This window comes from Ammodytes marinus (genome assembly GCF_949987685.1).
Source record: "Ammodytes marinus genome assembly, chromosome: 24".
Classification (NCBI taxonomy): Eukaryota; Metazoa; Chordata; class Actinopteri; order Uranoscopiformes; family Ammodytidae; genus Ammodytes; species Ammodytes marinus.
In genome coordinates, this window is record NC_137228.1 from 15,031,339 (window position 1) to 15,043,838 (window position 12,500).

At 38.8% G+C, this 12,500-nt stretch overlaps 2 protein-coding genes across 3 annotated transcripts in view; both read right to left on the reverse strand.

Moving 5' to 3' along the window:
• The window catches only part of LOC307269924 (kinesin heavy chain-like), a gene marked incomplete at both ends in the record, with an annotated part of 15,725 nt that extends 13,731 nt beyond the window's left edge, over positions 1-1,994 (reverse strand). Inside the window, 3 exons of the mRNA XM_080053010.1 lie at positions 1-26; positions 215-302; positions 1,869-1,994. The exon at positions 1-26 is cut by the window's left edge and continues 48 nt beyond it. Of these exons, the coding sequence (XP_079909136.1) occupies positions 1-26; positions 215-302; positions 1,869-1,994 (240 nt within the window). The remainder of the gene's footprint in view (positions 27-214; positions 303-1,868) is intronic.
• Positions 1,995-6,223: 4,229 nt separating this feature from the next.
• mbd5 (methyl-CpG binding domain protein 5) overlaps positions 6,224-12,500 on the reverse strand; it is a 20,303-nt gene continuing 14,026 nt past the window's right edge. For both annotated transcript variants that reach the window (XM_080053271.1, XM_080053270.1), the window contains exons 6-9: positions 12,074-12,500; positions 11,183-11,256; positions 9,924-10,002; positions 6,224-9,182 (exon numbers count right to left, since the gene is read on the reverse strand). The exon at positions 12,074-12,500 is cut by the window's right edge. In XM_080053271.1, coding sequence (XP_079909397.1) covers positions 9,126-9,182; positions 9,924-10,002; positions 11,183-11,256; positions 12,074-12,500 — 637 coding nt within the window. In that variant the 3' untranslated portion in view covers positions 6,224-9,125. The remainder of the gene's footprint in view (positions 9,183-9,923; positions 10,003-11,182; positions 11,257-12,073) is intronic.

The following is a 12,500-nucleotide window of genomic DNA, read 5'->3' on the forward strand; positions in this document are numbered from 1 at the left end:
CGTCCCGTTGTAGCCGCCCAGCACATCTGGAGCGATATATAAATAGATTTTTTTTTTTTTAACATACATACACATAAAAATGCACATAACACAATTGTAATGGCCACAAAAAATTAGCCCTGACAATATAAGTGGAATATATGTGAAATTAATTGCTCAATAAAAGATACTTGAGAAAAAGAAAAGAAAAAGAAAAGAAAAAGACCCTACGAACCTTTGACGATCTGTTTGGCGCACTGGTTGTAGACTTGCTCCTGTGACGTGTTGGGAGGCAACACACGGTCGAATACGTACGGTTTACTCTGTTTGAAAAGCAACACAAGATTAATTAATAACAGCAGAAAGATTACAAGACATTCAAACCACAACTTGCCTTTTTTGGGCATTTATTTTTTATTAGACAGTTTTGTAGAGACAGAGATGAAATGGGGTAGAGAGGGGAATGACAAGCAGAGAACGATCGTGTTGTAGAGGCTCAGTCCTCTTCACAGCAGACCCGGGTTAGAATCCAGCCCGGGTAGTTTAACTTTACTGCATGTCATTGCCCTCTCTGCCCCATTTCATCTCTGTCTCTCCAAACTGTCTAATAAAAGCAAACAAATGCCAAAAATTCTATAATAAATCTATAATGTTTTGTTTTTCTTCCATATGCTTTGCTTGAAAATGCTCCAATAGCTTCCAGGACATCCCGACCGACCGACTATCCATCCATCACCTTCCCCTCCTCCTGCCCTCTGTCTGAATGACTCTCGGGAGTGAAAGACTCATTTGCTCAAAAGAGAAAACGCTCTTCTCAGCATCAACAACAGCAACAGCAACAGCACTAAGGCTGTGTGAACGTACGAGAAAGACTAGAAGATGAAACCACTGACACAGGCGCTGTCAGGCTTATGTCTATGTAGTTTGATGGATGGATGGAGGGATGGATGGATGGAGGGATGGATGGATGGATAGGTAGGTGTGTGTGTGTGCGTGTGTGTGTATGTGTGTGTGTGGGGGGATGGATGGATGGATGGATGAATAATGCAGGACATGCAGCTATCTATCTACACCCTGTTATGCACGCATACTTTGGTGTCTTTCTGTCTCCAAATAGTAAATGAAAGGCATACTCACTCACTCACTATTTGCGAATATCTTACTCATACTCTGCTACCTGTCCGTAAAATCCAGTGTTAATTAATACACAGCCTAGGCTCTGTAAACTGGTTTGAAGCTAGTGACACTGGGCCAGGTCCCCCTTTGTTTACATACCAGTTTACAGAGCCTAGGCTGTGTATTAACACCAGTTTTTTTTCCAGCGCACAGACAGTACGGACAGGTAGCTGATCGTGAGGAGATTAATTGATTTCATCTCCTCCTGATTGGCTAAAATTAATTATTTACAAAATGTGAAATAAACTGCATTTGCCCTTCCTCTGTCAAGCTACCACTCACAACCATGATATTGTTGTATTTAATAAACATAAAGAATATAAACATTTCTGTCTAATATATTTGAATAAAACTGAAAGACAATATATTTCTCCAAGTGTTTTATCTTATTAAACCATTTTAAATATTGAAGTATTATTGGAAGCCGCCATTGTTTGCTGAGTGGCTGAGGTTGTATTTATTATCACATCAACTTTTTGTTAGAGCATTATTATTGGAAGCTTTATGGAAACATATAGAGGCAGACCTACAGACTAACAGAGAATCCATATGATTTTAAAACTGTCTATATGATGAAATATAGGCTACACATTTAACACCTATACGGGGATATTGCGCAGTTGGCAGCACAGCCTGTCTGCAGAGCGCGAGGAGGTGACTTTCCCCCCAATAGAACACTGCAGTAGACTCCTGTGTTAATCCGACAGACTTACCGTAATAACCACCGTGTCGTCCTCTTTGAATTTGGGGATGTATTTGTCTCCTCTGTTGATTTCAGCCTCGTTCAGCGGCCTAAAGCGACACATCACTCGCACCCCACACTCCGCCGCATCCATCATGTTTGCGGCTGTTTACAGTGGGCCTAACACTTAACAATAACACACACACACACACACAACCGGCCGATAAAAGTCTGTATTGCTCTATTTAAGCAAAGGGTGGTGCCGCTAAGAGAGCTTCAGGGACCTCCAACAGGGTCGGGAGAATTGTACCTGCGTCCCGGATAAAACTGACAATTCTGGATACACTCAAAAACTGAAGAAAATGTGAAAATCAAATGTTGGGTTTTCCTCAAAATGTCCTTCATCCAAGCCGAATATCTCCACGTCTTCTCGGCTGCCCCATGACCGACCGAACCCAACCGTCCTGCACGTGTCCCTATGCAGAGTGGACGTGTGTGTGTGTGTGTGTGTGTGCGTGCGTGCGTGCGTGCGTGTGTGTGTGTGTGTGTTATAGCCTAAGTGAAGGGAGAGGCAGAGATGCGCAGAGACAAACCGCAACGTCCTGAAAGTGCAATGAAGGCGCGCTCTCGACACCATGCCGCGGCGCGCACCCGCTCGCTGCCTGCATCAGCACCAGCTCCATCAACACCGAGGAGCTCCAGTTTACGCATGCGCAAACTGGAGCAAGTTCCTGTAAAAGCCCAAACGGCCCCAAATGTAACCAAGAAAATGTAATAAAACCCAAATGTAACAACTGGCCGATAATGTCACAAAATACTGACAGCCCAGATCGTAGTAACTTTTTGCCCAAAATGTAACAATTACTCATTAGGCTATACATTATGGAGCAAGCAAAATATTCTTCTCCTAATAGTTTAGTATTTGTATTACACGAAAGCATTCTTTCAATAGTTCTAATGTAATTCTAGGCTCAAAGTGGAATACACAAACTTTGATGCCACACTACAAAACATATTTTGCTCGCTCCATAATTAATAACTGACCCAAAATGTGATAAGTTGTTGGGCGCAGCATTTTGTTACATAATCGACCAGGAGTTATTACATTTTGGGTAATAGCATCTATACCATTTACCCATCATAAACAACCCAGTAGTGTTTTTACGAAAATAACCCTGCACTTTTTACTGTGTATATATTTATTTTAATAACATTTGGGGTCGTTGTTTAGCGGTGGGGCTTTCCTAGGAATGAGGCACGATTTAATTTATGATCACACCTGGCAGCGTTTACCTGATTGCGTCACGTGAGGTGAATGAGCACGTGAGGTGAGTTGATAAATATCCGGGGTTTCCAGTTGTCTTGAAAGGGTTTGTGCGAACGGGAGAACGCTTCAGTACGTATGTCATTGCTTTTTTTTTGTTTTTCTACACCGTTCGAAATGTAATTTGCACAATGCGCAGTTTTTCTGGCACTTTTGGTTTCGTTCACGCCATGTCTTTCATGATATCTACTCATCGTCCAGTGTTAATACACAGGGCCCCTTTTGTTTACATACCAGTCTAAAGAGCCTGTATTACTACCACCAGCAGGGCCGCCGCTCCCTATACGCAGAGTACGCAGACTGCGTAGGGCACCAAGTTCCTGGGGTGGGGGGGGGCACCCCAAAAAAAAAATTATAATTTTTATTTTTTATTTTTATTTTTTAAATTAAAAAGGAAAAAGAGATGGTCCGGGGGCCCCCAAAATATATATATTTTTTTTTAAAGTGCATGATAATCATTACATTACAAAAAATATATAAATTAGTTATGAACAGGCCCATCGTTGTTTTTTCTTAATTGTGTAACCTATCCAGGGGTGGATTACTGCACAGGCCCAAGGGCTCAGGGGGGCCCTTAGCCAGAGATACTGATAGTAACTTTTCATGTTGCATAGTCAAAGAGCTCAGTCACTGATGTCAATAACAGGGTCCAAAAAGGAATAGCCTAAATATAAATACTCATTAAAATGTAACAAGATAGAAATCATCATGGGCCCCTCAACTAGTAGGGGAGAAATACAAAAGCAAGTTAAAAACAACAGCATTAGTAGCTCTGTCTAAGGGGGTTGACAATTTCTGCTTAGGGCACCCAAAAGCGTAGCAGCGGCCCTCGTCTTGCGCACATGTGGTGGAAGCGCACGTGGTGGAAATGTTTGTTCACTAGGAGGCGCGCCATTGATTAAACGATAACGCACTTAGTGGTTTAAATGAATATATCAACTAGTATCAACTACTCACTCCAATCTCCCTAATTTTTTCATCTTTCCCCCACCACGCGACTGGCCAAAAGGCAGATGGACACAGACACACGGACAGGGACGGCCGGACAGACGCAGTTCCCTACTCCTGGGCACATCCACCACCCTCCTTCCACTCCCTCCACCCCACACTACCCTTCTTGGCTTCAATACTACACCGATTTAACTGCTCTTTAATTTTTGACTCAGTCATTATGGGTGGTTTAATGCGGACTGAAGTTTCGCCTGGGTATATTATATATATAGTATTATACTCAAAATATATTATGAGTATACATATATTCATATATTTTTCTTTCATAATTTTTCATAAATTAAAGAGAAATTAAGAAATGCTTTTATCTTATTTTATTACATTTGTCTTCATCTAGTGTAGTGTGTGTGTGTGTGTGTGTGTACGGTTTGTTAAGTGAAATGTTCTTGGTTGTGATTATTGACTATAATATATAATATAAAAATATCATGGATAGGATTTACTGATGGAGAACAATTTGACTGACTCCATAATAAACCTGTAGGTGTAATACCTCATTGTCCTCACCAGGAGCCGACACCATCCGTGTCTTCAATACTACACTGATTTAATTACTTTTTTGACTGGGTCATTATCATGGTCATTATAGGTGGTTTAATGCGGACTGAAGATTCGCTTAGGTGGTGTTTGAAGACACGTCACTACAAGAGAGTAATCTTTGCTTATGTAAAAGTTAGTGACAATAGTTAGTGCTCGACTAAACCTGATTATTAGCCAACTGCTTAACACAAACCGTTAGCTTAAGCTAGTGAAGCTAACAACATGTAGCCTACCTTCCTCCTTCTAAAATAAAGTTTCTAACGAGTGCTTTGTTGAAATGAAGGTGTTGCTTTGTCCGTTTTTATTCACAGATATTAACTGGTTAGTACATCGATACTTTGAAACGGTAAATACATTTTAAAAACGCGAATAAATGGTGCTTGTATGTAATTACGCCTAGCGTCCAGTGCCGTAAGGTGTCTATAGGTGTTGTACCTCATTGTGGTCACCAAGGGGCGACACCGTCCGTGGCTTCAATACTACACCGATTTAACTTCACTTTTGCTTTTCACCTGCAGGTGCAGTACCTCATTGTGGCCACGGGATGGCAGTATTGAGGCGTAATTATAAACAGATTTATGTCATGACCTTTTATATACTATTTATATGGTCTTGATACGTTTCCCTCACTGACAATATACAATGAATAGTTCTTAAACACCCGGCAAATATACGAAAAATAAAAGTATAAATATATTCATCCATTTTCCTTCATACATTTTCATAAAGTTTAATTAAAAGAGAAATTACGAAGTGTTTTTATTTTATTTTATTACATTTGTCAAGATTTTCAGAGTAAAAGAACTTCAAATCTGAAACAACCTTTAAATGTTTGCGGTCAGTAAACATTGGGGATACCCACAGGAAGTTCTTTATTTATTGTTATATTTATTTATTTAACCTTATTAAATAAAATACTCTAGGTATGAATAACAATAAAAATAAAATGAATTATTGGTAATAATGTCATATCAAAGTCAAATGTTAAGGAAGGGTAATGGAGGCAGCACTTCTGGATCTAAAATAAAACTGCCATCAATATGGAAACTGTTTATATTTCACAGTGAGATGCTGGCAGAGAGGACAGGTATTATTCTAGCCCTCTCAGGAACTTTTACATATTTCTGAAACAGTTTAATTTTTCCTCTGATGATCATAAATTACATGTAACAGCAAACGAGACCATCAGTGCAAAAAATGCTATTTCTATATAGTTTTTCTTAATGCCTTTGTCATGGGTACGCTCACCCAGAGACTACAGCTGCGGTAATAAAAACACTACTGCTTTTTTTCCAAAGGGGCTGCGAGAATTAAAAGATAACTGAGGGTTCCTCGTAGCATCTTTAATAAACCATATTTTTTTAAATGTTATAATAATAATAATAATAATAATACATATAATCGCGAAAGAAGAAACAATGTTTGACACAAGACAATTCAAGTAAGAGTGACCATGTTTTTAATATCTTAAACATTTGTGCAACATTGCTCAAAATGTTACATCACTGCATGACCTGTAATGTTTCAGAATATTTACAAAAAAATGCTGCTTACATCGATCAAACCATTAAAAAAAAGTCCAAACCATCTGAAAATAAATGGACTAAACTATCCTATATAGCCCACATTTAATGCAAAAACAAAATCAAGTGCACATCATACTTCACACACGTCTATTTTTTGTAAAGTATATATTAGTGAAAAATATATACTTAATTACAAGTCGAAAAGAAATAAAAAATACTGACAATGAAATGGTTTGAAGAAAGGGGGGGGGAAGTGAGATTTTTTAAAGAACACAAAAAAGGAGAATAAATTTAAATCACACAGACACACACACACACACACACACAGGCAGCAAGAGAGGAGAAAAAAAATAGCGCAGTTCATTTCAATCAAACACACACACACACACACACACGCAAAAATGCTTTGAACTTTGACCACAAAACAAGAGGGAACTGATAATAACAGATCCATATTATTAACACATGTGGTTCCCAGCATGAAACGGGTTCCTGCATGTCATTGCACAAAATAAACGTTTAGGAGGAACGGGAGAGGCAGAATGAACTTTACCGAAAGAAGAGTGTATCAAGTGTTTTTCCACACCCAACTTCACATTTTGAAGACATTTCTGTTTTGAAAAAATAAAATAAAAGTAAAAGGCCACAGTTTTACAGTAAAATCTCAATGGTGAGGCTCTCGGACCAAAGTGTGCACAGTACACCGACATTTTTCGTGGGACTTTTTGTATATTATCAGAGGAGATTTCGACATTTTGAAAAAAACAAGTTAGTTGCAGGTGTGACCAAGAGAAAAACAGAGAGATGCAGTGTATCCATATTGCACTTGAAAATTCTGTAGTGATTCCAGGTTAGGTTTGATCTCGAGGAGGAGCAGCTGTGTGTGTGTGTGTGTGTGTGTGTGTGTGTGTGTGTGTGTGTGTGTGTGTGTGTGTGTGTGTGTGTGTGTGTGTGTGTGTGTGTGTGTGTGTGTGTGTGTGTGTGTGTGTGTTGCAAGTTTCCTATACTGTCTCAATCAGCTGATGATTTTGATATTTTGATCTTCTCATAGTTACTAGTGTTAAAACTAAACTGCATTTTTTTTTACCAACATAGACACTTTCGTCTGCCTGTTTTTTAGATGTGCATGAACATAAATAGTACAGTCTCGCAGGCGGACGTTATTACATGTTTTCACCCTTAAACTAAGAAAATAATGACACAAACATGTAGACCAAGTGTTATCTGAAATGCTCCTTAAATAAAAAGGGGAACATGACCTTTGTAATAGGTTGTTAAATCACTGTAAAGGAAAAAAAAAAAAAAAAAAAACATACTTATACACATATAAGGCTTGAGTTCTCAACTCTTGGTAGTATTATTGCCATGTAGCATATTTGTAAAGCTTAAAATAAATATGGAGTTACTGTACATAAATAATTTACATCAATAAATGAAACAGACACACAATAAACGCAAAAAAAATAAAAAATAAAATGCTTTCTCTGATCTCGAGTTAGTGTTTCTCATCCATGATTGGTTACTCTACCTAAAGCTATCGGTGTGGCAAAACATTCCCAACATTTTGAAATAAATTCCCCGAACAAACGAGCACAAGAACATAATCACAACAAGGTACTTTCTGCTGGTAAAGTTCATTCTGTTTTTTGTTGTTGTTGTTGTTTTTTAAAAGGTGCAGTGCGTAGAGTATATTGGCATTTTTATCAGAACAGACTTGGTAGAAATGGAATATAATGTTCAGAATTATGTGGTCGTTTGAGTTTGCTTGAAAATACAAGTTACACCGCCATGTTACTTTCTACAGTAGCACAGAATGGACAAAGTTAACGGCCTTATGAGTTTTTATATATAGTGGGCGTCCTGGGGAAATGCACCTGTTGGAAGACCAAGAAGAAGAAGAAGTACTATAGAATAAATAACTAAAAATACATCTTCACCTCATCACTTGATATTGTGGAAAGACTTGAGGCAGCGGTGGATGATGCCATCTTTAGTAACTATAGCTTCTTGTCCTTGAAGGCCACCGTAGCTTCTGTAAATTCTCCTCAAAGGGATAGAAAGGGAGCGTTGCATTGTAGAACTTTCGCCACTAAATGCCAGTTAATACTCCCATATTACACACTGCACCTTTAAATCTTTAGTTTTCCTCCCAAATGACAAATGAACACTTAACTGGTTTGAAGAAGTGACTATCGTAATGGAGAACTCAAATATAACTCATGCCTGATCAAACTGCTGTTCCCTTACAAGACAGAACCAAACAAAACCAAACGAAACAAACGCACGTGTTAACTGACAGTGCATCATATAAAAGCTTTAGGCTGTATTCTTATTAATCCTATGCATGCGGCCGTATGCAACCAACCGCACTTCTGAATAGAAACCAAGACATTGGTACACTTCTGCTTTGTTTTTGTACAATAAAAGATAAAATGTGCATTAGGTATGCGCTTGTACACCACATTGTACAATATTTACATACAATTCTTGAATAGCATGAAATACCAGGATTATCTATATACATATTGAAAATGTATCAGAAATATTTGGACTGTCTATTTTTCTTAAATATGTAAGGTAATGCTTGTAGCTGTTTTTTTTTGTTTGTTTTTTTACTATCTTATACTAGAAAAAAATAGTTCATTCAGTGACAAATTTGTAACCGTTTTTGACATTTTTCTCAAACTTTTTCTTCTTCTTTTTTCTTTCTTTCTTTCGTTCTACAGTTAGAACAGTATCGGTGATTGGAGTCCCCAGCACCGTTCCTGTTGTCAGTCTTTATGTCAAGTTGGGTTTAAATGGAACAAAAGGGTTTGTACCATTTAGAGTCCATGTGTAGTAGCACCTTGTTCAGAAGAGCTCAGAAAACGCACCGACACATTCAATGTTATCTGGAGATCTTCCTTCTCTTCGGCTTGGGGAGTTTCACCTGGCGATCCCGCGACTGAAAGACAGAGAAAAAAACATGGTGGTGACTATGGGACTGATAGAAAAGTAAGGCAAGGCAAGTTTATTCCTATAGCACAATTCAGACACAAGGCCGTTCAAAGTGCTTTACAGGGGCAAGATTAAAATACATCAAGTAAAAGCGAATGAGAAATAAAACATTTAAATAAAATAATAATTACAGGTTAAAAAGGGAAACAGAAAAGTCTTCAGATTTGACTTAAAAGAGCTGAGAGTTGCAGCAGACCTCAAGTTTTCTGGGAGTTTGTTCCAGAGATTTGGAGCATAAAAACTGAACGCTGCTTCTCCTTGTTTAGTCCTAAGTAAGTCAATTTAGTCAATTGTACACAGGGCATATTGAGAGTGGTCTTTTCTCATCTCCCCTCTTAAGTTTTTTCCACTCCAGAGGGGGTCAGAGCGCAGGGTCAGCCATAGTACAGCGCCCCTGGAGCAGTTTGGTGGTTAAGTGTCTTGCTCAAGGGCACAATGGTAGAGATGGTGGGCACTGTAGATGTAATAGCAGCCACCACTAGTTTTACTCCAGATCAATATTGTAAATAAGAAACTGTTCTTAATGTTTTATCTGGAAAAATAAAGGTTAAATAAAAAATAAAAAAAATAATTACTACTAACACCCTCTTGTCCGGTGCCGGGGATCCAACCAGAGAGTTGGTGATCTCAAAAAAGCAATATTTCATGAAGAATAAACACATTTTCTTTGGTGTGTGTAAATACTCACTGTGCCCGACATCTTATCCAGTTCGCTCATGGCCTCGTGGATAGCAGCTTCCAAGTGATTATTCAGTTTCCCCTGTCGGCTGGAAAAGATTGAAGTTTTTTCATTATTTACATTGAAGCGGATGCGGCCACATAAAGTGTTTTTTGCTCTGGGACATTACTGTTTAAAACGTACATCCAGTTGACTGCATATTGCACATATTGTAAATCACATTGCACAGTTCAATTTAACTTATCTACGTTTAGCTTTCTATTCTATTTTATATAAACTGTTTTATATTGTACAAAAAAGTCCCTTGCACTACTTAGTATTTAGAATGTATCTAATGTATATACTGTTTATGTTTATCTTATTCTACTCTATATTTTTTAATCGTTCCTATTGCACTGTGGGTCAGAGATAACCGCCATTTTGATTCTGATGTATGTCTTGCATATATCAGAACTGACAATAAAACACTTTGGTTGCGTTCCGAATCTCCTCCTCTTTCTTTTTTCTATTCTACATACTACATCCGACGATAAAAAGAATCTAGTTAGGATGCAGTAGGCATACTATTGGGACATACTTTACTCTCTTATTTCATCATAACATTGCGCCTTGATCTTGCCTCTTGCTTTTATATCCGTCGCATCCCCTTTTGTTTTCATATGGAGGCTTCGTCGATGTTACGTCACTTCACGTGCGCACTGGATTGTGGGTCAGAATCGCCCAAATAGGATGCACTTTTCAACACTAACAATCTTGGCCGCATGAAGTAGGACATCCGGGTACTTCTAACCATCCTAAATCTGTCCACAAGAATCGGGACATCCTAAATCTTTTTTCTACATACTATATAGTAGAAAGTATGCGATTAGGAACGCAACCTTTGACTTTGACTTGTCTGCTTCAGGATGCCTCCCTCAACCACTAGGTGTCGGTGCTTCTCCAAAGGAAAAACTGTGGTTTGAATTATGAAACTGATCCTTTGCTAAATGTACTTTTATACAAGAGATTCAGAAAAAAACTAAAAAGCTTAAAAAAGGTGCTATTAGGAACTTTTAAATATTTCTGAAACAGTCAAATTTTTTCCTCTGATGATCATAAATTACATGTAACAGAATGCTGTTTTTATATAGTTTTTCTTAATGTCTTTGTCATGGTTATACGTCGCTCACCCAGGAACTACAGCTGGCGTAGTTAAAAGCTTTTGCCCAAAGGGGGTGAAAGAATGAACACAAACGGAGAGTTAACGGGGGACAAGTTTGTTGACTTACTTGAGGCCTCGTTTGGCGGCTCGGTCGAATGCCTGTAAGTCGTGAGTTAGTGTTTTTAACTTCTCTGGCTCGACCTGAAAGGAGACGACAGGAAATATATGAGCACGTGCAAAACGCTTTACCACAAAACAACCAGGAACATGATGGAGGAATGAACATTATAGAAGGAGCCTGGACACTCAGTCATTTCAAGTTGATGCGAAAGTTTAGTTTCTTCTTCTAAATCAAAAGATACGGGTCTATAGAACAACTTTGGTTTGGTTGGTGCCCATCTTCCAAAATGGCCACAGTCGAAATCATGAATTTTTTGAAGGTGTTAATTTACACACACACACGCACACGCACACGCACACACACACCATTTTTTGTCTTGACACTTGAACCAAAATTGTTCTATTCACCAATAAACCATCCTGAATCTTAAGATGAGATATTTGCCTTTAAATTTTTTTTTGTATGTTGTGATGGTGCAGGTGTTTGTGTGTTGTGGGGAAAAAAAAAGGAAAAACTTCAATAAATATATTGCAAAAAAAAAAATCCTGAATGTTGAAAGTCTCACCCTGGCCTGTTCGCGTGGCTGCATCTTTTTCATGCATTTATGACACTTTATAATTATTGTTGTTTCGTGTCATGTGTGTTTGTATGATGTCGTGTCATACTTGCTTTTTTATTTTTATTTTTTGTTCGAAATAAAGACAAAATAAAATAAAATTAAACCATTCTGAATCTTGACTCAGAATCACTTTTTATCACATCTTATTGTGCAGTACACAAGAGTAAAATTCTTAGGCTTGGTTCCTCAACATTAACATAGCAGCAACAGTACAAGATAAAGTAAAGAAACACCAAGTAAAAAAATATATAAAAATAAGTAGCATCAGAAAGTCTCACCTTGGCCTGTTCTCGTAGCTGCATGGCGGCGCTGTGCACGTGCTCGTCCCCTGCTAGCTTGGCGGGCCAGGGAGGGAAACCTTTCAGCTGCCCCCACACCAGCTCCCCCATGTTAAAGGTCCTGGATCGGTAGTGCAGCAGCTCAGAGGAGGGTGAATCGGGCTGCCTCAGGTCCTCCTCGCTACTCAAACTCTTAGTGTCCGAGGGGCTGGGTGCCATGCCGTTAAAATGCCCGTTGTTATAGTGACTGTAGTCTTTTGCTGTGGCCAGGGGTCCTTCTAGACTGGTAGAGGAGCTTGGTGATTGGTCGTCCCCGGTTAGCTCTTGCCTTGGAGGTCCCAAAACTTCACCGTAGCCACCGCGGTTGTTGCTATAATGCGAGGTGTTAGCACTGTGACCGTTTACATGGGCGCAACGTTCCACCATT